The sequence below is a fragment of the Sapajus apella genome, unplaced genomic scaffold (assembly GCF_009761245.1).
Source record: "Sapajus apella isolate SASKATOON/1434 unplaced genomic scaffold, GSC_monkey_1.0 scaffold44, whole genome shotgun sequence".
NCBI classification, from domain to species: domain Eukaryota; kingdom Metazoa; phylum Chordata; class Mammalia; order Primates; family Cebidae; genus Sapajus; species Sapajus apella.
Genome location: NW_022436984.1, coordinates 17018719 through 17044284, shown reverse-complemented (window position 1 = coordinate 17044284; position 25566 = coordinate 17018719). Strand labels below are relative to the sequence as shown.

At 39.7% G+C, this 25566-nt stretch overlaps 1 protein-coding gene across 5 annotated transcripts in view; it reads right to left on the bottom strand.

The window, feature by feature from the left end:
* The window catches only part of PLEKHH2 (pleckstrin homology, MyTH4 and FERM domain containing H2), a 143292-nt gene extending 128069 nt beyond the window's left edge, over positions 1–15223 (bottom strand). For all 5 annotated transcript variants that reach the window (XR_004257237.1, XR_004257238.1, XM_032239432.1 and 2 more), the window contains exons 1-2: positions 15119–15223; positions 7250–7379 (exon numbers count right to left, since the gene is read on the bottom strand). Coding sequence is in view for 3 of the 5 variants with exons in the window: in XM_032239432.1 (XP_032095323.1) it covers positions 7250–7372 (123 nt within the window). In the remaining 2 variants the exon portion in view is untranslated. The remainder of the gene's footprint in view (positions 1–7249; positions 7380–15118) is intronic.
* Positions 15224–25566: the final 10343 nt, after the last annotated feature.

Genomic DNA, 25566 nt, shown 5'->3' with positions numbered 1-25566 from the left:
TCCTATTCTTAAATATAAATAGACCACTAAAAATTATCAGACATTTGAGAGAAGTTTGCAACCTAAAAAGTAATTACAAACATAAAAACAGGAAAATCATCCTAGAAGAAAGAAAAATAATTCAGGGAACACAAGATAACTTTTTAAAAATTAGAATCCATGTTTAGGAACCAGGAACTTTCAAATACATTATTTCACAGCTATGCTATGAGACAGAAATTGTTATTCTCATTTCAAAGATTAGAAAATTGATGTTCAGAACGACTATGCCTTGTACATGGCTGGGATTTCAGTCTTCATGTTTTGATTCCCTAGTGCCCTTTTAGTTGAACCACAGGCGCTATAGAATTTATAAGCCAGACACGCACAGTGCATAGTTATATAGAACTATATGAAAATCAGAGTCCTTCCCCCAAAAAAATCTTAGCTAAAAAGCATTTGTCTTGATTTCTGTCCTTTGTTTGCTATTCTTTCAGCCTAGGAATCTTTTATCTGTAATTTAAAAGCATAACATTCATAATGGAAACAATGCTAAGTTACATGTTATCAGGGAATCTATCACAGAAAGACACAGAGGGAGAGATATAACCAAGACAGGCTAAATTAGAAATTTGAGATTCTAACAGAATTCTACCACTGGATATGAAAAAGCTAAGTGCCCTCTCTCCAGATGTTGGATGTATAATTTAGTTATACAATAATGGTTGAGACAGGCATAATGCATATACATAACAGAAACTCAATGTTTGCTGAACAAATGAATGGAAAACCAAAAAGAATGAATGAATGAATGGAAAGACTTTAAATCTTTCCAAAAAATTATGATGTGGGGATAAATTTTGATAAAAGGTAAACACTACATTTTCACAATTTGTATTACAAATCATAAATTCTGAACACTTTGCATTGCATTAATGTATATATACATTAGATACAGCAAAAAAAACTTAAAATATTTTAAAACCAGTTTAAATATAAGAGTAGTATGAAAGGTAATGCTGGCCAGGCGCAGTGGCTCACACCTATAATTCCAACCCTTTGGGAGGCCAAGGTGGGTGGATCATGAGGTCAAGAGATTGAGATCAGCCTGACCAACATAGTGAAACCCCGTCTCTACTAAAAATACAAAAATTAGCCAGGCATGGTGGCATATGCCTGTAGTTCCAGCTACTTGGGAGGCTGAGGCAGGAGAATCACTTGAACCCAGGAGGCAGAGTTCCCAGTGAGCCCAGATCACACCACTGCACTCCAGCTTAGACAACAAAGAAAGACTTCATCTCAAAATTAAAAAAAAAAGAAAGAAAAAAAAGGTAATGCTTTGCTTTTGAGTGATTATTTGTTTTTATTAATATAATCATTCAAGCTGGACAATAACTTTCCAAATACTCAAAAAAGCAATGCAGAAAATATTCATGTAAGTTTTTACTTTCACAATATAGACTAAACCTTGGGTCAATTCCATAGCCAATCCATATTAAGTCAGTAAAAGAAACCTGAAATGAGGCTGAGTACCGTGGCTCACACCTGTAATCCCAGCAGTTTGGGACATCAACGTGGGCAGATCACTTAAGGTCAGGACTTTGAGACCAGCCTGGCCAACATGGTGAAACCCCATCTCTACTAAAAATACAGAAATTAGCTGGGCATGGTGGTACATGCCTGTAGTCCCAGCTACTCGGGAGGCTGAAGCAGGAGGATCACTTGAACCCAGGGCACAGAGGGTACCACTACACTCCAGCCTGGGTGACAGAGTGAAACTCCATCAGAAAGAAAGAAAGAAAAGAAAGAAAAGAAAGAAAGGAAGGAAGGAAGGAAAGAAGGAAGGAAGGAGGGAAGAAAAGAGAAAGAAAGAAAGAAAGAAAGAAGGAAAGAAAGAAAGAAAAGAAAGAAGAAAGAAAGAAAAAGAAAGAAAGGAAGGAAGGAAGGAAGGAAGGAAGGAAGGAAGGAAGGAAGGAGGGAGGGAGGGAGGGAGGGAGGGAGGGAGGGAGGGAAGGAAGGAAGGAAGGAAGGAAGGAAGGAAGGAAGGAAGGAAGGAAGACAGACCTGAAATGATCTATTGCCCCATATCAGGCTTTGGGCAAAAATAAGTATTTTATGAACAGGCCAATTATGTAATAACAAAATGAAGCAGCAAATTCTAAGCCTAGTGCTTAACTTACTACTACAGAAGTATCCTCTGTAGCCAAAGTGAACTTAGCAGCAAGTGGCAGAGGGAAAGTTGCTACTGAGCCTGTATACTTATAAAGCCTCTCATTGTTAAAGGGATCATGTGCAATAAATTTGTCTAATGGATTGGTTAATTTAGGTGGAATCCTATGGGCCCTTCATACCCACTGATAAGGACAGCAGTTCCCTACCACATGACCCCCACAGACCCCATGAAGGATTCTACCACCAAACATTATTTTATGTTGTTATAATAAATAATATTGTCAACTAGTAACCAAAAAAGTGACATTTAAATTATTCCATATAGTCCCTTTGTTAGTATATGTAGAATTTCCATTAGGTGCTGTGAAATATTAGGCAAGCCAATAGAGCAACTGAGGGAATGTATAATTTGAATAGGTTAACATGATATTGTACTTGATTGTTGGGTAAAAGCATATGCTATGCTGTCCAAGGACTTCTTATTCCTATGAGGCAATCCAAGGCTGCTTCAAACAGATCATATTCACAAAAGAAATGCCAAGTGGCAGGAAATTCCAGATGGCAATGCCGCATCAGGTAAAGGCAGCATGAGGTTATGCGAGCCAGGCTGATGTCCAAACGGAAAATTCTTCATATTTTTCTCCCTTTCCTTTTCACTGAAAATTTATCTCATTTCACTTCAACTTGCAAAGGAACTTTCCCTTTTCCCTCCCTGACTCAGAAAACTAACTAGTAATACTGTAAAGTAGGAAAACTACTTAAATCTCAGCTTCCCTGAAGAGTTTATATTTGGCATACTAGGGATATTTCCAACACCATTCCTTAAATTCCTCTAAAGACCTCTCCCACTTACAGCAGCACTTGCCCAGGACTTCAATAAGGCCTTTTTCTTCACAAGCTTCAATATTCTAAGTTACTTGGAAACTGTGATGAAAAAAAAATAGGTGCAAAACAATTTTTCTAAGAGATCCCATGTATTATTCAACTTCATCTCCAAAAAAATAGGGTATATATAATTGAAATTCATCTGTAATTATAAAAATACTCTAGATCATCTCACATATTTTTCCTTAAAAAATTCAGAAATACATCTGCTATCAATATGTAATTACATTTAAGGCCAGGCATGGTGGCTCACACCTGTAATCCCAGAATTTGGGGAGGCTGAGGTGGGGGGGGTCACTTGAGGTCAGGAGTTCAAGACCAGCCTCCCCAACATGGCAAAACCCCATCTACCAAAACGACAAAATTATCTGGGTGTGGTGGCCCGTGCCTGTAATCCCAGCTACTTGGGAAGCTGAGATGGGAAAATCACTTGAATCCAGGAGGTGGAGGTTGCAGTGAGCCGAGATCGTGCCACTGCACTCTAGCCTGAGTGACAGAATGAGACCCTGTCTCTCTCTTTCTCTCTCCGTCCCCCCCGCCCCCCCCCACACACACACTACATTTAGGTCACCTCCCTGTTCACTTAGCCAGTGTGTCCATTCGAAAGACACAGGAAAATAATAATGAGTTACTTCCATGTGCCGGGCACTCTATTACCTGCATCACAAGACTGAAAGATCTACAGCCTAACAGCAGGTCTGCTTTTTGTTAGCTGTGTGATATTGGGCATGCCACTCAATTGCTCTTAGCCTTAATGTTAATTCTCTAGATTGGGGATAATAACAATCACCTCATAGAGTTACTTCAGGGTTTAAATTAGTTAATGGTTGTAGTAAAGATTTAGGAACCATATTTGGCCCTTAGAGTCAGGTTCCTATAGCCAGAACCAATAAAATGGAACCAAGAAGTAGAACTGTTGCAGGAAAGAGAAGTTGGCCACAATTCCTGGCAAAGAGTTGAAGAACCAAATTAGTATTCGTTCAAGAATCTTCATCCTTGGGCCTGCATCCATTTAGGGGGAAGGTAGAGAGCACTCTTAGGGAGAAGCCCTGGGGCTGACTGGTCCTAACACAAAACCGAAGCAGTGGATAGGACCAGACCAGTCTCTGGAATGCAACATTTGACTCGAGTTGGCACTTAGAAGCGATGCCATAGCGTTTGCTTTGAAAAATACGTAATGTTATATAAACTGTTATTACTACATACATACACACACACTAACACACACAGGGACTTGCCTCCAAGCAGACGTGGATTTTTATGTTGCATGGCTGAACAGATGACAGAATGGATGAGTGGCTAGATATATCAGAGAAGGCAAGGAAGGTGAAAATTAGAAAAGCCATGTAGGGCGATGGCTAAGCATTCAGGCTTTAAAGGCAGAATGCCTGGGTTTGAATCTTGGCTCCATTACTCACTTTTTGGTGTGAACTCAGTCAAGTTAAATAACTTTCCTATGCCTAAGTTTCCTCCTCTGTAAATGTGGATAATATTAGTAGCTAACTCATAGGATAGTTATAAGGATTTAAAAGTTACATATTTAAAGCACTCAGAAGACTTCTTGGCATAGTAAGCATCAGTTTCCTAATCAATAAAATATATTACTTCACAAGTTGCTATAAGAATTAAATAAACCATGCCTATACAGTGCTTATCACATACATAATAAATCAATAAATATTAGGTATTTTCATTAAAACATGGATGAAGACCAAAAGAAATTTTTAAACCTGTGAAAAATATTTCATAATGGAATATAACCAAAAATACCATGAAAATCCTTATTCATATTTTTGTGTTGAACATATTTACTGGGAAGCCATGAGTAACTTGGCACATTTATCTACTTTTCAATGTGTAAAACACATCACAATAATTCCATCTCTTAGGTCTGCCAAAGAATTTATGTCACAGATACAAAATACAGACCAAAAAAAAAAGAAAAAAGAAAAGAAACCACAACTAGAACAGCAATTCTGAAATAATATTCCTATCATTGCTCATTCACTGACAAAAAAAACATTTAATCTAATAGCATAAAAATTAATAATAAAAAAGCTATTTTACTAATAGAGAAATGACTGGAGAAAACAACACTCTTATTATTTTTTAAATGGGCACTCATTGAAAAACTTGCTGCAACATGCTTTCTAAAGAACAGAATAAATGTTGCCATAAAATTTAGAATTTAAAGGTTAACTAATTGGAATGCAAGTAAGTATACCTTCTATTCAGTCCATAAGGAAGCCAAGTGAGTACAGAAGTCAAGAAAATCAGGAAAATTTTGAGAGGGATTCTGTGGTCAACAGTGTCAACTGCTGAGAGGCTTAGCCAACAACTAGGAAGTGTCCATGAGGTTTAGTAACAAGGACATAATTGGTGGATCGTGACAAAAATCATTGTATGGGGCAGTTGTGGTTGTGGAAAATACCAGATAAATCATAGTACAACATGGAAAGTGATTTTCATAGAGAGAACAGCAAAAGATAAAAGATGAGTAGGCCAGGCATTGGTGGCTTACTTCTGTAAGCCCAGCACTTTGGGAGGTCAAGGCGGGCAGATCACGAGTTCAGGAGATCAAGACCACCCTGGCCAACATGGTAAAACTCTGCCTCTACTGAAAATACAAAAATTAGCTAGGCGTGGTAGTGTGTCCCTGTAGTCCCAGCTATTCAGGGAGCTAAGGCAGGAGAATCGCTTGAACCAGGGAGTTGGAGGTTGCAGTAAGCCTAAATCGCAAGATCATGCCACTGTATTCCAGCCTGGTGACAGAGCGAGACTCCTTCTCAAAAAAAAAAAAAAAAAAAAAAAAAAAAAAGATTGAGTCACTAAGTTATGTTAGAAAAAAACTTCTCCAACTTGGGGATACTCACACTAGGATTTTATAAGCTATACTTTTTATAATTTTGTTCTAATATCAATAAATAAAGCATACTAACATACAGGATTGATTGACTGATTACTGGGTCATCATTGACTCAAAGTGAGTTAGGTAACTTTAGTCTTCCACTTCAAAGATGTTAAAACACAAAAGTTTAAGATGATATACATGAAAGTTTAGACTGAATGATGTTTCACTGAATTTTGTTAAAATAATTCCGCACTAAGAAAGGATTACCCAGACTAGAGTTTCAGAAACCACTGTAACTTCTTCTGATCAGTTCTGAATAATCACTAAAATCATTCATCCATTCATCCCGACCGTGCTGTCCAATAGAAATATAATATAAGCCACAGGTATAATTTTAAATTTTCTAATATACACATTTAAAAAGTAAAAAGTAGGTAAAATTAATTTTAATATTGCCTATTTAACCAAATATCTAAAATATCATTTCAACATATAATTAATATAAAAATTATTGCTGAGATATTTTACATTCTTTTATGCTAAAACTTTGAAATCCAGTATTTATTTTACTTTTGCAACACATCTCAATTTGAACTAGACTTATCTGAAGCATTCAGCATCCACACGTGGCTAGTGGCTACTGTACTGGACAGCGCAGGTCTAGAATCTAAGTTCCTTGGAAATAGGAACATAGGTTGTCTTGTTCACATATGTAACTGTAGTATTAAGAACAGTGTCTAACACATAATTAGCCCTCAAAGAATATTTGCTGAATGAATGAATGAATCAATCTATTGGCTTATATACATACTTGCACAAATTTCTGTAATACAAATGAAATTCTAATTACATTATTAGAAAAGCGTATAATTATGTTAAACTCAATTCTAGCCCAGGTGAGAATTTAGTAATATATACTTAGTCAACACAGATTCCTAAGTAGATGCATCTTTGAAACACGGTATAAACATATTTTACTATCAATAGAAAATGTTCTTCTATCATCCTTTTAATATGATTTTCATAAACATTTAGTAGATCAAAGCTGTCACACTCCTCTAATAAAATCAAATAAATTATAGCTTTCTCTCTGGAATGGATGAACTCTACATTCATCAAACATATGCAATTCTCGCATACTCCACTAGCATTTGCAAATAAATTTTTTTTGTCTTAAAGTCCAAACTACCGTAACACTGGCAAAAGAATATGCCAAATATAGCTTCAAACACCTGACAAAAATTAAGTCATATTCATTATTTGTATAAAGCTAAACCCCCAAAGTACTGAGATTATTTAATATAAACCAAACAGGCCCTAAACAGCTGACACTTAATAACAAAGCTTAGGGAGAAAGCTTACCTTCTCTGCCAAGAGCTCTCGTATCTTGCTGGCTTGAACTCTAAATTTCATGAGCTGGGACTCCAGAGCTACGCATCGTTCTTTCCAATCTACTGGTCCCTCTGGCTCAGAAAGCTCTGCCATATTTATTCTTAAAAAAAATTCAGCACAACACAATTAACATTCAGGAAATTTTGTTAAATTATCCAATGTACACATTCTAATCACTGTCTAATTAGATCCACGTACAAGTTTTAAATTCTAAGACAAATTCCAGAACTGGTAAGAGCTTATGGAAAGAACTTAGTGGGGGATAGGAGACTAAGGCTGGAGCCCAACTGTGCTACTTAACCTTTCTATGTCTGAGTTTACCCAATCCAGAAAAAGGGGCATGTGAACAACAAATGATTATTCCTTGTGGGTATGTAGTGAGGAACAAATGAAATACTGCTGTTTCTAGTAGAACAGTAGACAGTATAACAGCACAACACGAACACAGAGTTATCATTTTAGCTCTGCCCAACAGGTAAGACTGTTTGAATCTCTCAGCTCATAATTTTACCATACTCTGAAATTTAAGGAAGTATTACAGTTTGATTCAATTGCTATGATTACGGTTTAGATTTTTACTACAATGATTCCTTATCACCACTCTAAATTTGGCCAGATCCAGGTTAAGTCTTTCAAGCCAGAGGTCTTTTGGCATATTTAAGGGTAAGTTGTTGTGATCCTGACAAGTTTGCATAATTTTTATTTGGTGCAAGAGAAAGCATATAAACATGCAATTTGGAATTAGCTATATGAAGTAAATCTGGAATCAGATTTTTCCACATTAACTTTCCTTTCAGAGGAGATTAATTTTAGGGAGAAGCACTGTAAGTGGGAGGACAAGAGGCAAGGGAATTGGTTTTGAAATTCTGAAGTGTTACTTGATTTTGGAAGCATGATGGTTTCTGGCTTTGAGATTCATAAAAGTAGTTTTAAATGTTTAGTAATATTTTATCAGGCTATTTTTAATAAGCAGCCTAATAATGTATTTCTAAATTGCCCTTGCTATGAACTGCCCTGCTTTGAAATTTATATTAGGAATGGAAAGGCTCAGTTATGAAGAACTGTGACAGCAAAACTCTCAGAACCCTGGGATGGAACTGCAGTTGAAGTATACTATTCTATTCTTTTGTTTTCTAAAAATATAACCACATTGATTTTCCCATATATTTAGTGTAATACAGCACCCTCCCTAATCCCATACCAGTTTTTTAAAACTTTATGCTGCTAAAAACCCACTAAAAGATTATTTTCCTAGTATATTGTTTTTTACTTAAATTAATTTTTACATTAACACTGACAATATCATTTAATGCGTTAGAAATACATGTAAGCAGAATCATTTCTTTTTTTTTTTTTTTTTTTTTAGGATTAGGGTTTTTCCCTTGGCTGCCGTGGTGTGGTGTGATCTTGGCTCACTGCAATCTTCACCTCCCGGGTTCAAGTGATTCTCCTGCTTCAGCCTCCCAAGTCACTGGGATTATAGGCGCCTGCCACTGCACCCAGCTAATTTTTGTTATTTGTAGCAGAGTCGGGGTTTCGCCATGTCGTCTAGGGTGGTCTTGAACTCCTGACGTCAGGTGATCCACCTCCCTCAGCCTCCCAAAGTGCTGGGATTACAGGTGTGAGCCACCATGCCCAGCCAGCAGAATTGTTCTTAAAGGACTACAACATTTATTAAGAGCATCCTAACCACCTTAATGCTTGCAGATGTCCCTAGCTTCTAGCCTTAATTTAAAGGAAATGTATTAGTGTAGAGCTGGAAATAATTTTCCTTTCAGTTCTTTGTTTTTATAGAATCCTCACCTCATTGTTTTCTGAGGTTTTTCCTAAGGAAATTAACCTTGTTAGTAATGTTTTCCATTACCCATATTAGCCTTTACTATTAATGATTCACATTGGCATTTAACAGCAATGATTTAGGAGTAGATAACGCAGTTTATCAATCACAAACATGTTCTCAGTTCTAAGGCTACTTCATTTTTCTCTTTATTAGCTTTAGAGTAAACAGGAAAAGAAAATATGGATACAATATTAGAAAATGAAAAGTAGCCCTGAAAGGAGCATCTTTAAGTCTTGAATTATCATATCATGGCACAGGAATGCAGGAATACTCTTCTAGCTTAAGCAATAAGAGGAGTCTATGTACCCATTGATCAATAGGTTAATATTGGTTAATTTTTGCTCTGCATGTAAAATAACTTGCTTACGTTCTACAGTTTTAAAAATAACATGAAGAGTACGTATTTTTTAACAAATGGAAATCAATCAATGTAATGCACCATGTGAATAAAATAAAGGACAAAAACCATATGATCATTTCAATAGACATAGAAAAAAACATTCAACAAAATCCAACATCCCTTCATGATAAAAACATTCAACAAACTAGAAATACATGGGAACTTCCTCATCGTGATAGAGGACATCTACAAAAACCCACAGCTAACATCACACTTACTGGTAAATGACTGACAGTTTTCTCCCTGAAATCAGACACAAGACAAAGATGTCTTTTTCTCACTACTTCTATTCAACATTGTAATAGGCACGGCAAGACAATAAAATGTAAAAGCATCTATATTGAACAGGAAGAAATAAAACTATCTCTGCTTACAGATGACATGATCATGTACATAGAAAATTCTAAGGAATCCACAAAAAAACTATTAAAACTATAGAGTTTAGCAAGGTCTCAGGAAATCAGATAAACATTCAAAAGTCAGTTCTTTTTCTATACACTAGCAAGGAAAAATCCAAAAATGAAATTGAGAAAATATTCCATTTACAATAGCATCAAAAAAAATATTTAGGAATGAATTTAACAGAAGCAGCACAAGATGTGTACTCTGAAAACTACAAAACATCATTGAAAGAAATTAAAGAATACCTAAATAAATGAAAGAAATTGTATATTCATGGATTGGAAGACTTAATATTGTGAAGATGGCAATACTTGCAAAGGCTATACGCACAATGCAATCTCTATCAAAATTTCAACTGTATTTTTTGCAGAAATTGACAAGTTGATCAAAATTCACCTGGAAATTCAAGGGTTGAAGAATAGACATAACAATATTAAAAAGTTGGAGAACTCACGTGTTATGATTTTTAAACTTACTACAAAGCTATATAGTAGCTTGATTACACAGTGTGGTACTTGCATAAAGATAGATATATAGATAAACAGAATAAAGTTAAGTCCAGAAAAAAAGCCTCATATTGATTTTTGGCAAGGGTGATAAGATCATTCAGTTGAGGAAAGAATAGTATTTTCAACAAAGGATGCTGGGACAACTGAATATCCATATGCAAATGAATGAATGTGGACCCACACCTCATACCATATATACACAATAACACAAAATGGATCACAAACTTACAGTTACAAGCCAAAGCTCTAAATCAGCGCGTCCAATCTTTTGGCTTCCCTGGGCCACATTAGAAGAAGTGTCTTGGGCCACACATAAAATACACTAACACTAACTGTAGATGATGAGCTAAAAAAAAGAAAATTGCAAAAAAAAAAAAAAATCTCATAATGCTTTACAAATTTGTGTTGGGCCACATTCAAAGCCATCCTGGGCTGCATGCGGCCTACAGGCCACAGGTTGGACAAACTTACTCTAAACTCTTAGAAGAAAACAGGTATAAATCTTCGTGACCTTGGATTAGGCAACAGATACTTAGATACTACACCTAAAGCACAAGGAATTAAAAATAGATAAATTGGACTTCATCAAAATTTTTAAATTTTTGTGCTTCAAAGGACATTGCCAAGAAAGTGCAAAGATAACCCACAGAATGGGAAAAATAGTTGCAAATCATGTATCTCAGGGATTTGTGTCTAGAATTTATAAAGGACACTTAGGACTCAACGATGAAAAAAGAGAACCCAATTAAAAAGTGGGCAAAGGCCTAGGCGAGGTGGGTCATGCCTGTAATCCCAGCACTTTGGGAGGCTGAGGCGAGTAGATGGCCTGAGCTCAGGAGTTTGAGACCAGCCTGGGCAATGTTGCAAAACACTGTCTTTATAAAAATACACACACACACACACAAAAAGTAGCCAGGCATGGTGGTGCATGCCTATAGTCCCAGCTATTGGGGGGCTGAGGCAGAAAGATCCCTTGAACCCAGGAGGTTGAGGCTGCAGTAAACCATGTTCATACCATTGCACTCCAGCCTGGGCAACAGAGGGAGACCCCATCTCTAAAAATAATAATAATAATAAATTAAAAATAAATAAATAAAATTGGGCAAAGTATCTGAATAGACATTTCTCCAAAGAAGATATACAAATGGCCAAAAAGCACATTATTTCCTATAAGGGAAAATGCAAATCAAAGTCACAACAACATTCCACTTCACATCAAATAGGATGTTCTAATGAAAATGACATCTAACAACAAGTGTTGATGAGGATGTAGAGAAATTGGGACCCTCATACATTGTTGGTGAGAATGTAAAAATTTTACAGTTGCTTCGTAAACAGTTTTACAGTTCCTCAAAAGTTTAAACAGGCCAGCATGGTGGCTCACACCTATAATCCCAACAGTTTGAGAGGTTGAGGTGGGACAATTTATTGAGCTCAGGAGTTCAAGACCAGACTATGCAACATAGCAAGATCTCATCTCTATCAAAATATTTAAAAATTAGCTGGGCATCAGGGAGCTTATCTGTGGTCCCAGCTACTCCGGAGGCCTGGGTAAGAGGATCGCTTGAGCAGTGAGCTATGATCATACACTGCACTCCAGCCTGGGTAACAGAGTGAGACCCTGTCTCAAAAAACAAAAAAGTGTAAATATAAAGCTATCAAGTTATTGGAGTAACTTTATATTTTGTATACCAATACAAAGTATTGGTAACTTTATACTTGGCATTGGAGTTGCTGGGTCATATGCCAAGGGATGGGGTCATATGCCAAGAGACGAAACACATATCCACACCGAAACTTGTATATAAATGTTCAGAGCAGCGGTATTCATAACAGCCAAAGAGTAGAAATAGCCTGTGTCCACCATCTGATGAATGAATAAAATGTGGTAGATCCATCAGGGTGCTTTGGCTCATGCCTGTAATCCCAGCACTTTGGGAGGCTGAGGTGGGAGGATCACCTGAGGTCAGGAGTTTAAGACAAGCCTGGTCAACGTGGCAAAACCTGTCTCCACTGAAAATACAAAAATTAGCTGGATGTGGTGATGCGGAACTATATCTCAGCTACTAGGGAGCCTGAGAGAGGAGAATTGCTTGAACCTAGGAGGTGGAGGTTGCAGTGAGCTTAGATTGCACCACTGAACTCCAGCCTGGGCAACAGAGTGAGACTCTGTCTCAAAAATAAAATGTGGTATATCCATACAATGGAATATTATTCAACCATAAAAAAGGAATACAGTACTAATATAGCCATGGTTGAGTCTTGAAAACATGCTAAGTGAAAGATGCCAGACACAAAAGGCCACATATTGTATGAATCTATTTATATGAAATGTCCATAATAGGCAAATACAAAGGACAGAAAGTAGGTTAGTGGTTACCAAGGGCTGTGGAGGAGAAGGCAGTGGAGACTGACTACAATGGATATGCGGTTTCTTTTTGGGGTGATGAAAATATTCTAGAATTAGGTATTGGTGATGGCTACACAACCTTGTGAATATACCAAAACCCAGTGAACTGTATACTTTAAAAGGATAAATCTTATAGTTTGTGTCTTATATTAAGATCTCAATAAAAAAAGATCGCATATTTATAAATGACTAAAGAAAAAGTCACAGTTTAAATGGAAGTATACTAAGATCACATTTACAAATTTAATGATCCATTATTTGTGGTTATCCCTGCCAAGAATTTTATGATTAGCTCAAAAAATTAAGAGGTAACTATTAACCTCAAATATGAAAAGTGTTATACATATATCTTACCTGGAAGGTACTTTGCTATGTTAATGACACAATAAATTAATTCAAAGTTAAACATACTTATTTAGTTATGCTAATTATGTATTTTATTGTGAAGTACCAAAGACTTAAGAATATTACTAAATCAGCATTTAACATCTATATTCCCTATTCGAGGGCCATAATAAAAAAAATCAAAACGGTAAATTGGTAGGATGATGGTCTGCACTGAGATCTAGACATCTGATTCCCTCATTTCATTCGGTAACTGCAGTTAGTTAAGAAGTATAAAGCAACAGTTTTATTAGTGCACCATCTTGGGTAGTTAAAAATTCTAATTTTATACAATAGCCACCATCCTTTTCACTACCACTAATGTTACAGAACTATATAACACTGGGACGGTATATATAACTATATAACACAACCGAGTGCTGAATAAATAAATTATCACATCTATATTCTGAATTTGAAAGTAATCTTCACTTCAGGGTACAGGAAAAAGTCTTGGTGTTCCAAATACCACCAGTGACTTTTGGAAATATTTACTGACACAAGATAAACTGTTTACAATTGTGGAGTGAATGCTCTTTTCTCTGAATCTCTGACTTCCTGTTTCTCTTCCAAACCCCAAAAAGGAAAGAAAAAGAAATGAAAGAATTCTTCTACTTAGGCTTACCCTGAAGAAGCGCAGCGTTAGCCTCGTTTTTGCCTCTTAAGGGACAGCTTAACTGGGCTAGGTGAGAGAGAGAGAGAGAGAGAGAGAGCGCGCGCGAGGGAGAGAGAGAGTGTGTGTGTGTAAAAGATGTTTCTCGACGAGACTGAAGCATGCCTTGTTTAAGGAACCTTATGACCACCACGTCGGTGGCACTGCCCAGAACAGCAGAGCTCCTCACTGCACACTCCTCTGGGACACACCGCTGTGCGGGCCAGGCTTGCAAGACTGGCATTTTCACAAAGAAATCAGTGACCTTCAGGTAGCCCACCACCAGAGCTTTTCCAATGTAAACGGTTCGACTTCTATTTCCAAAGCGTTTCGCGAAACAAAACCCACGGCTAAAAAGTGCTGTCCTCTAAAAAGTGCCCCACTAACTTCAGGGACAGTGGTTTCAAGGTAGGTCACCTCAGGGTGCTCTGACGCACCAGCAACTCGAGGTGTACAAAATGCCTCTTTAAAGTTTTGAGTTTTTTTTTTTTTTGTTTTGTTTTGTTTTTGAGACGGAGTTTCACTCATGCTACCCAGGCTGGAGTGCAATGGCACGATCTCGGCTCACCGCAACCTCTGCCTCCTGGGTTCAGGCAATTCTTCTGCCTCAGCCTCCTGAGTAGCTGGGATTACAAGCACGCGCCACCACGCCCAGCTAATGTTTTGTATTTTTAGTAGAGACGGGGTTTCACCATGTTGACCAGGATGGTCTCGATCTCTTGACCTTGTGATCCACCCGCCTCGGCCTCCCAAAGTGCTGGGATTACAGGCTAGAGCCACCGCGCCCGGCCTAAGTTTTGAGTTTAAAGTTTCGCCCCGGAGATCCTAGTGGAGCTCTCGAAGCCGAAGCCGAGCGCGGCATCCCTGGCTGCGCAGGTCCCTCCGCGCCGGGACCCTAGGCTGCCCCGCTGCGCCCCCGGGACCGCTCGCGCCGCTCCAGAAGCCCGGGCCCGGTGTTTCCAAACAGAACGTCAAGGGAGCCCAAGGGCGCGAGGGGCCGCCGGCCACCGCCCCCTGCCCACCTCTCCCGGCGACACCTAGACCTGGGGGCCGACTCGGGGCTGCAGCGGGAGATGCAGCGACGGGTCCCGAGCCAACACGCTCCGTCCCCCTTGTCCCCGCTCCGCCCGGCGTCCCCAACCTCCGCCCCGCGAGCCCCCCAGGACGGCGCGCTCTCGAGGGGGCAGGGATCCCAGGGTGGCGGAGACGCTGGGGTCACCCCTCGGCCCCGGGCCTTCTCACCTGCCTATCTCAGCAGCGGGTCCCCGGCCGCAGCGCCAGATATCCCGGCCGCGCCTGGCCCCCGGGCTCCACGGGCTCCCAGCCCGCGCCCGCCTCAAGCCGAGCTGGGAGAGGGCGGGGAAGGGCACCGCCTCCTCCCGGACTGGCGGCCAGCGTAGCCAGTAGAAGGCTACAGCCGACCACCCGGCGTCACCGGGGGTGTGGTTAAAACTTTAGCTCCTCCCAGACCCTGCCCCAGGAGGGAGCTCTGTCCCCGAGTGGTACCTCTAACGTCCGCACTGTGAGACTCCAGAGCCTGCTGCAGCGGTCGGTCACCTCCATTCCACTCCCTCTGCCTGTACTGTTGCAGCAGCCTCCCTTGGTTTCCCAGCCTGAAGTCTCTCACCTTGCCAATCCACCCTTCATCTTCCTGCCAGGTTAATTTCCTTAAGAGCAGTTTTGATGTACGGTGTGCCAAAGATTTTCACTGGCTTCCTTTTGCTTAAATGATCAAGAACAGATTCCCTAGTCTAGCGTTCAAGGTCTCCATCCCATCTTTTCAGGTTTATTTCTCATAGCTCCCTTCACACACCTGAGACTACGACTGTGCTCCTCACCACCCAAAGGAAGTTCACTGGGAGCGTTTACATGCTATTTCCTGTCTCCACTTTTAAAAGTTCTACACAGCTTAGAATAATCTCACCGAGGGTGGTGGCTCGTGCCTGTAATCCCAATACGTTGGGAGGCGGAAGCAAGTGGATAACTTGAGGCCGGGAATTCAAGACGAGCCTGGCAACATGGTGAAATCCTGTCTCTACAAAAAAAAAAAAAAAAAAAATAGCTAGCCTGGTGGCGCTCACTTGCAGCCTCAGCTGCTCCGGACGCTGAGGCTAGAGGATTGCTAGAACACAAGATGGAGGCTGCAGGGAGCAGTGATCACACCACTGCACTGGAGTCTGGGCGACAGAGCAAGATCCTGTCTCTAATCTCCTTCTTCTTTTTCTTCCTCCTCTTCTTCTTTCTTTCTTCTTTCTTCTTTCTTTCTTTCTTCTTCTTCTTCTTCTTCTTCTTCTTCTTCTTCTTCTTCCTTCTTCCTCCTTCGTCTTCTTCTTCTTCCTTTCTTCTTCTCCTCCTCCTCCTCCTCCTCCTTCTTCTTCTTCCTTCTTCTTCTTTCTTCTTCTTCTTTTCTTCTTCTTCCTCTTCTTCCTCTTCTTCTTCTTCCTCTTCTTCTTCTCCTTTCTTCTTCTTCTCCTTCTTCTTCTTTCTCCTTCTTCCTCTTCCTCCTCCTCCTCCTCCTCCTCTTCTTCTTCTTCCTCTTCCTCTCCTTCTCCTCCTCCTCTTCTTCTTCTTCCTCTTCCTCTCCTTCTCCTTCTCCTTCTCCTTCTCCTTCTCCTTCTCCTTCTCCTTCTCCTTCTCCTTCTCTTCTTCTTCTTCTTCTTCTTCTTTTTTCTCCAGGTAATCAAATCTGTCACCCCACCTAGCAGAAATGTCTTCTCTGGTTTCTGCTCCTTGAGCATCTAGGTTTTCGCCTCTCTTGGGGCTTAGCTCTCTCTGTCTTATGCACAGCTCCTAACATCTCTTTGTGTTATTTTTTTGCATCCTCCTCAGCACTCAGCACAGAGCATATTGCATAAGTAAAGGAGTGAAAATTTAAATCTAATTAATTTTACATCCAAACCTAGAGTCTGGAGAGGTCAGTCTCAGGGTAAAATAAAGAGAATTCTGAATGTTATAGATAATCGTTTCCCAAGTCACAAAGCTAGGTCACACAAATTACTCTCTTTGGTTCACAATTGTCCAATAGAGGGTATCAGAAAACTTTTTCTCCTGCAATCTTTTTTTTTTAAGCTTTATCTCATCTTATACATAAGACACACACACACACACACACACACACACGGATGGTCGCAGTGGCTCATGCCTGTAATCCCAGCACCTTGGGAGGCCAAGCCAGGAGATCACTTGAGATCATCCTGGTCAATGTATCGAAACCCCGTCTCTACTAAAAATGCAAAATTGGCCTAACATGGTGGCACACACCTGTAATACCAGCTATTCAGTAGGCTGAGACAGGAGAATCACTTGAGCCAGGGAGGCAGATGTTGCAGTGAGCTGAGATGGCACCACTGCACTCCAGGTTGGGTGACAGAGCAAGACTCTGTCTCAAAAAAGAAAAGAAAAGAAAAGAAAAAAACCACAAAATAGATAAAGATTTTCAAAATTCCTTAGAGGAGAAGCATAAGTGAATACAACTAAAAGGCCAGTAAGCAAATATCAGGCTTCCATATTTCTTCCAGATGAACACTAATTTTGGATAGGATCCCAGACTACCCCCACACATCAAATTCCTTTTGCCTTCTGTGGGAGCTGATGATGCATATCATATGAAAAATTGTCTCCAAACAGCTTTGGCAAACAAGCAGAGTGAACTGAGCTTATTTTATAGAGCACGCAAGAGTTAAACAAACAGAGTTTCAGTAACTTGCATAATTTAACACAGCAAGCCAGTAGAGACCAAGCAGGAGAAAGAGAGAAGGATTGCCAAAATAGAATAACTTCCGTTTGTGAGTCAGAAATACTAAATAGACTAAGAGAACTGAGTGAATAAAGTCTCTCATGAAAAGCTACTTTCTAAATACTGCTGCCACCCCTGTAAGGCTCAGCCAATATTTACTTACTGTCACCTTTTTCTAGAAACATAACAAACTGAATTTGTCTGGCTGTGGAGAATACAGCGGAACAGCATCCTATCTCTTTGCTGAGAAAAACACATGGTACAATGGAGTATTATTCAGCAGTAAAAAGAAATAAAGTACTGATGCGTGCTGCAGAATTGATAACCCTTGAAAACACTATGCTTAAGAAAGAAGCCAGTCATTTAAAAAGCACATACTGTTTTTGCCTGTTCAGTATGATGTTGGCTGTGGGTTTGTCATAAATAGCTTTTATTATTTTGAGATACATTCCATCGATACCTAGTTTATTGAGAGTTTTTAGCATAAAGGGCTGTAGAATTTTGTCAAAGGCCTTCTCTGCATCAACTGAGATAATCGTGTGGTTTTTGTCTTTGGTTCTGTTTATGTGGTGAATTACATTTATAGACTTGCGTATGTTGAACCAGCCTTGCATCCCCGGGATGAAGCCTACTTGATCATGATGGATAAGCTTTTTGATGCACTGTTGCATTCAGTTTGCCAGTATTTTATTGAAGATTTTTGCATCGATGTTCATCATGGATATTGGCCTGAAGTTTTCTTTTTTAGTTGTGTCTCTGCCAGGTTTTGGTGTCAGGATGATGTTGGTTTCATAAAATGAGTTAGGGAGGAGTCCCTCTTTTTGTTTTGTTTGGAATAGTTTCAGAAGGAATGGTACCAGCTCCTCTTTGCACGTCTGGTAGAATTCGGCTGTGAACCCATCTGGACCTGGGCTTTTTTTGATTGCTAAGCTATTAATTACTGCCTTGATTTCAGCACCTGTTATTGGTCTATTCAGGGATTCAACTTCTTCCCTGTTTAGCCTTGGGAGGGTGTAAATATCCAGGAGTTTATTTCTTCCAGACTTACTGGTTTATGTGCATAGAGTTGTATGTAGTGATCTCTGATGGTGGTTTGTATTTCTGTGGAATTAGTGGTGATATCTCCTTTATTATGTTTTATTGCATCTATTCAGCTCTTCTGTCTTTTCTTTTTTATTAGTCTGGTTAGCAGTTCGTGTATTCTGTTGATCTTTTTAAAAAAACCATCTCCTGGATTTATGGATTTTTTGAAGGGTTTTTTGGTGTCTCTATCTCCTTCAGTTCTGCTCTGATCTTACTTGCTAGCTTTTGAATTTTTTTGATCTTGCTCCTCTAGCTCTTTCACTTTTGATGATAGGGTGTCGATTTTATATCTTTCCTTGCTTCTCATGTGGGCATTTATTGCTATAAATTTCCCTCCAGACACTGCTTTAAATTTGTCCCAGAGATTCTGGTACATTGTGTCTTCGTTCTCATTGATTTCTACAAACACCTTTATTTCTGCCTTCATTTCATATTTATCCAGTTGTCATTTAGGAGCAAGTTGTTCAGTTTCCATGTAATTGTGTGGTTTTGAGTGAGTTTCTTAATCCTGAGTTCTAATTTGATTGCGCAACAGAATGGGAAAAAATTTTTGCAATTTACCCATCTGACAAAGGGCTAATATCCAGGATCTACAAAGAACTAAAGCAGATTCACAAGAAAAAAACAAACAAACAAACCCATTCAAAAGTGGGCAAAGGATATGAACAGACACTTTTCAAAAGAAGACATTTATGGGCCAACAAACATATAAAAAATGCTCAACATCAATGGTCATTAAAGAAATGCAAATCAAAACCACACCGAGGTACCATCTCACCCCAGTTAGAATGATGATCATTAAAAAATCTGGAGACAACAGATGCTGGAGAGGATGTGAAGAAATAGGAACACTTTTACACTGTGGGTGGGACTGTAAATTAGTTCAATCATTGTGGAAGACAGTGTGGTGATTCCTCAAGGATTTAGAAAGAGAAATTCCATTTGGCCCAGCAAACCCATTACTGGGTATATACCCAAAGGACTATAAATCATTCTATTATAAAGACACATGCACTCGTATGTTCATCGTGGCACTGTTTACAATAGGAAAGACCTTTAACCAACCCAAATACCCATCAATGATAGACTGGATAAAGATAATGTGGCACATATACACCATGGAATACTATGCAGCCATAAAAAACGATGAGTTCATGTCCTTTGTAGGGATATGGATGAATCTGGAAACCATCATTCACAGCAAACTGACACAAGAGCAAAAAACCAAACACCGCATGTTTTCACTCATAGGTGGGTGTTGAATAATGAGAACACAAGGGCACAGGGAGGGGAATATCACACACTGGGGTCTGTTGTGGGGTGGGGGATTAGGGGAGGGACAGTGAGAGGGTGGAGAGGGATAATATTGGAAGAAATGCCTGATGTAGGTGACGGGGGGATGGAGGCAGCAAACCATCATGGCATGTGTGTACCTTTGCAACAATCTTGCAAGATCTGCACATGTACCCCAGAACTTAAAGTACAATTTTAAAAAAGCACATACTATATGATCCCTTTTATATGAAATGTTCAGAATAGCCAAATCCATAGAGACAGAAGTGGATTAGTGGTTGCTTAGTGCTGGGGAGGATAGGGATCATGGCTGAGTGAGATTTCTTTTTGGGATAAAGAAAACATTCTAAAGTTTATGGTGATGATCACACAGCTTTGAACATACAAAAAGCCATGGACATATGCAATTTAAATGGATAAATTGTATGTTATGTGAATTATATCTCAATAAAGCTGTTTTAAAAAAGAAAAATACATGTTGAATTTTGTGTTTTTATATTAGGTAGCAGCAGATAGAAAATATCTGACCAGCCATCATGAATGTTAGTAGCAATAGGTACCTTTGTTTTATAAGCATTAATCTCAATTGTAATATTATGTTTATTTGTGATTATTTTGTTGTCTGTTTCCCCCCACAAGACTGTAAGTGCCAGAAAAGTAGAAAAATTTTCTGGTTTTGCTCTTTAATGTATGTCCAGTATCTAGCAAAAATCATAAGTCAAACCACCATAAATCAGAAACTGTCTATACATCTCAACTTCTTTCAAGAAATTGAACTTATAAGGCTTAACAACTGATTAGAAGGAGGATTAGAAGGGAAGCTTTGTGTCTGCATTATCTGGAAATAATGATGCCATTACCAAAAGCAGGGAAGCAAGGAGAGGGAACAAGAAGAATAAGATCTGGCTTGGAGGTACTGAGCACAACTTGAGGTGCGAGTGAAATATCCAGGACACAGCCGGCAGCAAATCAGTCAGGCTGAGCTGGGGAGAAAGGTTTGGATTTGGGTGTACATTTCAAGGTATATTTCTGCATAGGGGGACATTACTGTAAATTGTAGAATAATTACTGCACCCTGGGAGCAAAGATAGAGGGGTTGAAGGGAACAGAGATACGGAGCTGGGTAAATATCAGGGAAGAAGTGTCTGATTTTTTTTTTAATCTCTCTTTTTTTTAAATTGTACTTTAGATTCTGGGGTACATGTGCAGATCATGCAAGATTGTTGCATAGGTACATTCATGGCAAGGTGGTTTGTTGCCACCATCCCCCTGTTGCCTATACCTGACATTTCTCCCCACATTATCCCTTCCCCACCCTCCCTTCCTTACCCCCCACAATGGACCCCCATGTGTGATGCTCCCCTCTTTGTGTCCAAGTGTTCTTGTTGTTCAAAACCTGCCTGTGAGTGAGAAAATGCAGTGTTTGACTTTCTGTTCTTGTGTCAGTTTGCTGAGAATGATGGTTTCCAGGTATATCCATGTCCCTACAAAGGACGCAAACTCATCGTTTTTTATGGCTGCATAGTATTCCATGGTGTATATGTGCCACATTTTCTTTATCCAGTCTATCATTGATGGGCATTTGAGTTGGTTCCAGGTCTTTGCTATTGTAAACAGTGCCGTGATGAACATGCATGTGCATGTGTCTTTATAATAGAATGGTTTATAATCCTTTGGGTATATACCCAATAATGAAGTTGCTGTGTCAAATGGAATTTCTATTTCTAGATCCTTGAGGAATTGCCACACTGTCTTCCACGATGGTTGCACTAATTTGCACTCCCACCAACAGTGTAAAAGTGATCCTATTTCTCCACATCCATTCCTGCATCTGTCTCCAGATTTTTTAATGATCACCCTTCTAACTGGCATGAGATGGTGTCTCAGTGTGGCTTTGATTCGCATTTCTCTAATGACCAGTGATGATGAGCATTTTTTCATATGTTTGTTGGCCTCATATATGTCCTCTTTTGAAAAGTGTCTGTTTATATCCTTTGCCCACTTTTGAATGGTTTTTTTTTTTTTTTTTTTTTCTCTTGTGAATCTGCTTTAGTTCCTTGTAGATTCTGGATATTAGCCCTTTGTCAGATGGGTAAATTGCAAAAATTTTTTCCCATTCTGCTGGTTCCCGGTTCGCTCTAATGATTGTTTCTTTTGCTGTACAGAAGCTCTGAAGTTTGATTAGATCCCATTTGTCTATTTTGGCTTTTGTTGCCATTGCTTTTTGGTGTTTTAGTCATGAAGTCCTTGCCTATGCCTATGTCCTTAATGGCTTTGCCTAGGTTTTCTTCTAGGGTTTTTATTGTGTTAGGTGTTATGTTTAAGTCCTTAGTCCATCTGGAGTTAATTTTAGTGTAAGGTGTCAGGAAGGGGTCCAGTTTCTGCTTTCTGCACATTGCTAGCCACTTTTCCCAACACCATTTATTAAACAGGGGACCCTTTCTCCATTGCTTGTTTATCTCAGGTTTGTCAAAGATCAGATGGTTGTAGATGTGTGGTGTTGCATTGGTCTATGTCTTTGTTTTGATACCAGCACCATGCTGTTTGTATTACTGTTGCCTTGTAGCATAGCTTGAAGTCCGGCAGCATGATGCCGCCAGCTTTGTTCTTTTTGCTTAGGATTGTCTTGGCTATGCAGGCTCTTTTTTGGTTCCATATGAAGTTTAAAGTGTTTTTTTCCAGTTCTGTGAAGAAGATCATTGGTAGTTTGATGGGGATAGCATTCAATCTATAAATTACTTTGGGCAGTATGGCCATTTTCACAATATTGATTTTTCCTAACCATGAGCATGGAATGTTTTTCCATCTGTTTGTGTCCTCTCTTATTTCCTTGAGAAGTGGTTTGTAGTTCTCCTTGGAGAGGTTCTTTACATCCTTTGTTAGTTGTATTCCTAGGTAATTTATTCTCTTTGTAGCAGTTGTGAATGGGAGTTTGTTTTTGATTTGGCTCTCTGTATTGGTGTATAGGAATGCTTGTGATTTCTGCACATTGATTTTGTATCCTGAGACTTTGCTGAAGTTGGTATCAGCTTAAGGAGAGTTTGGGCTGAGACAATGGGGTTTTCTAAACATACAATCATGTCGTCTGCAAATAGAGACAATTTGACTTCCTTCTTTCCTAACTGATGATTCTTTAATCCATCACACATAAAATCCAAAAAGAAACAAGGAGGGCAGAGACACTGACTCCATTAGAATAAGCTTGTGGCTTCTGGCACAGAGAAAGTATAAACCCCAGCACCTGGAAAAAGATATCAAAGACCAGGGGAGAAGACTGGGAAAAAGGAATAGAGCTAGCAGGAACAGCTCTCTTTAGCTCAGTAGGGCACAGGTCTAGGCACTCCAGGCCTTTTACCTGCAACCCAGGAGGCGAGCAAAACTTTGGCATGAAGGAGGCCCTGCGAACAAGGAGATAGACAAGCATCCTGGCCCTCCTAGTGGGGGTGGAGCAGGAAAACAGTTTGCTTGATGTGTCCCCAGAGTCCAGGGCATAATGGCTTTCTCAGTCCTTTGGGTCTGCAATGAAGGTAGAATTTGCTTCAATCTCACCTCCCCAGGTGAGCTGGAACCCCGCTATCATGGACTGCTTGTGGGCAGCATAGGTGATGCTAGGCCAGGGCCAGGACTGGTGAAGGTGAGGGACTAATGGGCATAGCTAAGGTCACGAAAAGAAAACAAGTGTGTACAGAGGTATAACAAAAGCACTGAGGTGGGTACTTTGAGCGTCACTTTAAGGCAACTGAATAGAGGAAAAGAATTGTTGAACCAGACTGGGGGGGGAGCCAGTAATAGTTTGGTCAGGACCCATGAAGTTTTTTTTTTTTTTTTTTTTAAAGACACTGAACATTAAAATCACACAGGAAAACTGGGCACAGTGGCCCATGCCTGTCCAGCACTTTGGGAGGGCCAGAGGGGAGGATCACCAAAGGTCATGAGTTCAAAACCAGCCTGGCCCACATGGTGAAACTCCGCCTCTACTAAAAACAACAAAAAAAATTTAGCCAGGGGTAGTGGGGCACACCTGTAATACCAGCTACTTGGGAGGCTGAGGCGGGAAAATTACTTGAACCCGGCAGGCAGAGGTTGCAGTGAGTCAAAATCTCGCCATTGCACTCCAGCCTGGGTGATAGAGCAAGACTCTGTCTCAAAAAAAAGAAAAAAGAAAATCACACAAGAAAATAGTGACCCAGACAGTATTAAAGTGTTAAATGTGAACAGATTATTTTTCTTGTTTGGGGTCAGTACCTACCAGGCAAAGGCAGTAATTCTGGTACAGAATCTTGCTACAGCTGACAACTAACAGTCTTCCTTCTCTCTTTAAATGTTGCATAGAGACAGCTTACACCAGAATTACGGGAACAAAAAACACAGAAAAACTGACCACAGCATCCCCTGACACTGACAATTAGAGAAAAGACACACTGCAAGAACCTTATTATGTGCTGTTTAATAATTGTAAAATGAAACTGGATCTTCAAAAGACTCCAGAGAAAGCTGAGGTCAACAGGATGGTAACAAGTACAGACTGTTCAGTGGGGAGGCAGGACTTGAACTTGTTAATCAGAAGGATCTAGCTACTGCATTGTTAGGGTTGGTGTGAGGCAAATAGACTGAGCCAAGGCCATGACAGGAGGCTCTAGCCTGTGAGCATGAGTGAATGGATGAATGAACGATTGATGGTGGTATCCACAAAGGAGAGTGAGCCATCTTTCCCAGCCGGAGAGGAAAGAGGTTTGGCATCAGTTGATAGCATCCAGTTCTACCAGATGGCATTGAAGTATTCGGAAGCAGGTCCAAAACAACATAATCAGAAGTGACTGCAACAGTTTCTTCTATTATATCATTGTCTGTGGAATATACTATGGAGATTTTAGAACTTGGCAGAGCGGTTGAAGAGATACAGGTTGAGCATCTCTAACTGGAAAATCCAAAATCCTAAATGCGCCAAAATCTGAAACTTTCTGAGTGCTAGCATGACATCAGAAGTGGAAAATTCCACATCTGACCTCATGTTATGAGTCTCAGACAAAATGCAGGTGTACAACACAGTTTATTTAGCATCCCCAAGGGAAAATGACCCTCCCAGCCCTCTTTAGGTATGATATAACTTTTCCATGCACACACAGATTGCCGCATGCAAACATACCCACAAAGGGTAATTAAATGGCACATGTTCAGGCTGTACATGCCAACAGCAGGTTTCCCACAATGCCCCACATGGAGCCAAGACCTACATGACTCACTGTGGGTTTTTTGCTTATTCTCTGCTCTGTGGCCTAAAGTTATTGTTGTAAATGTAAAAAAGGCCTGCAGATACCTCTATGGGTAACAGTGATAAGAAAAAGAGGATGCCTTTGTGTTTATCTACAGCACAGAAACTCAAACTGTTGGAAAAACTGCACAACAGTATGTGAAACATCTTACAGAAGAGTGTTGTGTTGGAATGAACACCATATATGACCTGAAGAAACAGAAGGATAAACTGTTGAAGTCCTGTTTGAAAGTGATGAACTGAAGTGAATGAAAAATTGAAAAACACTCCATAAAGCTAAAAATTAATTTTTAGCAATAGACTGAG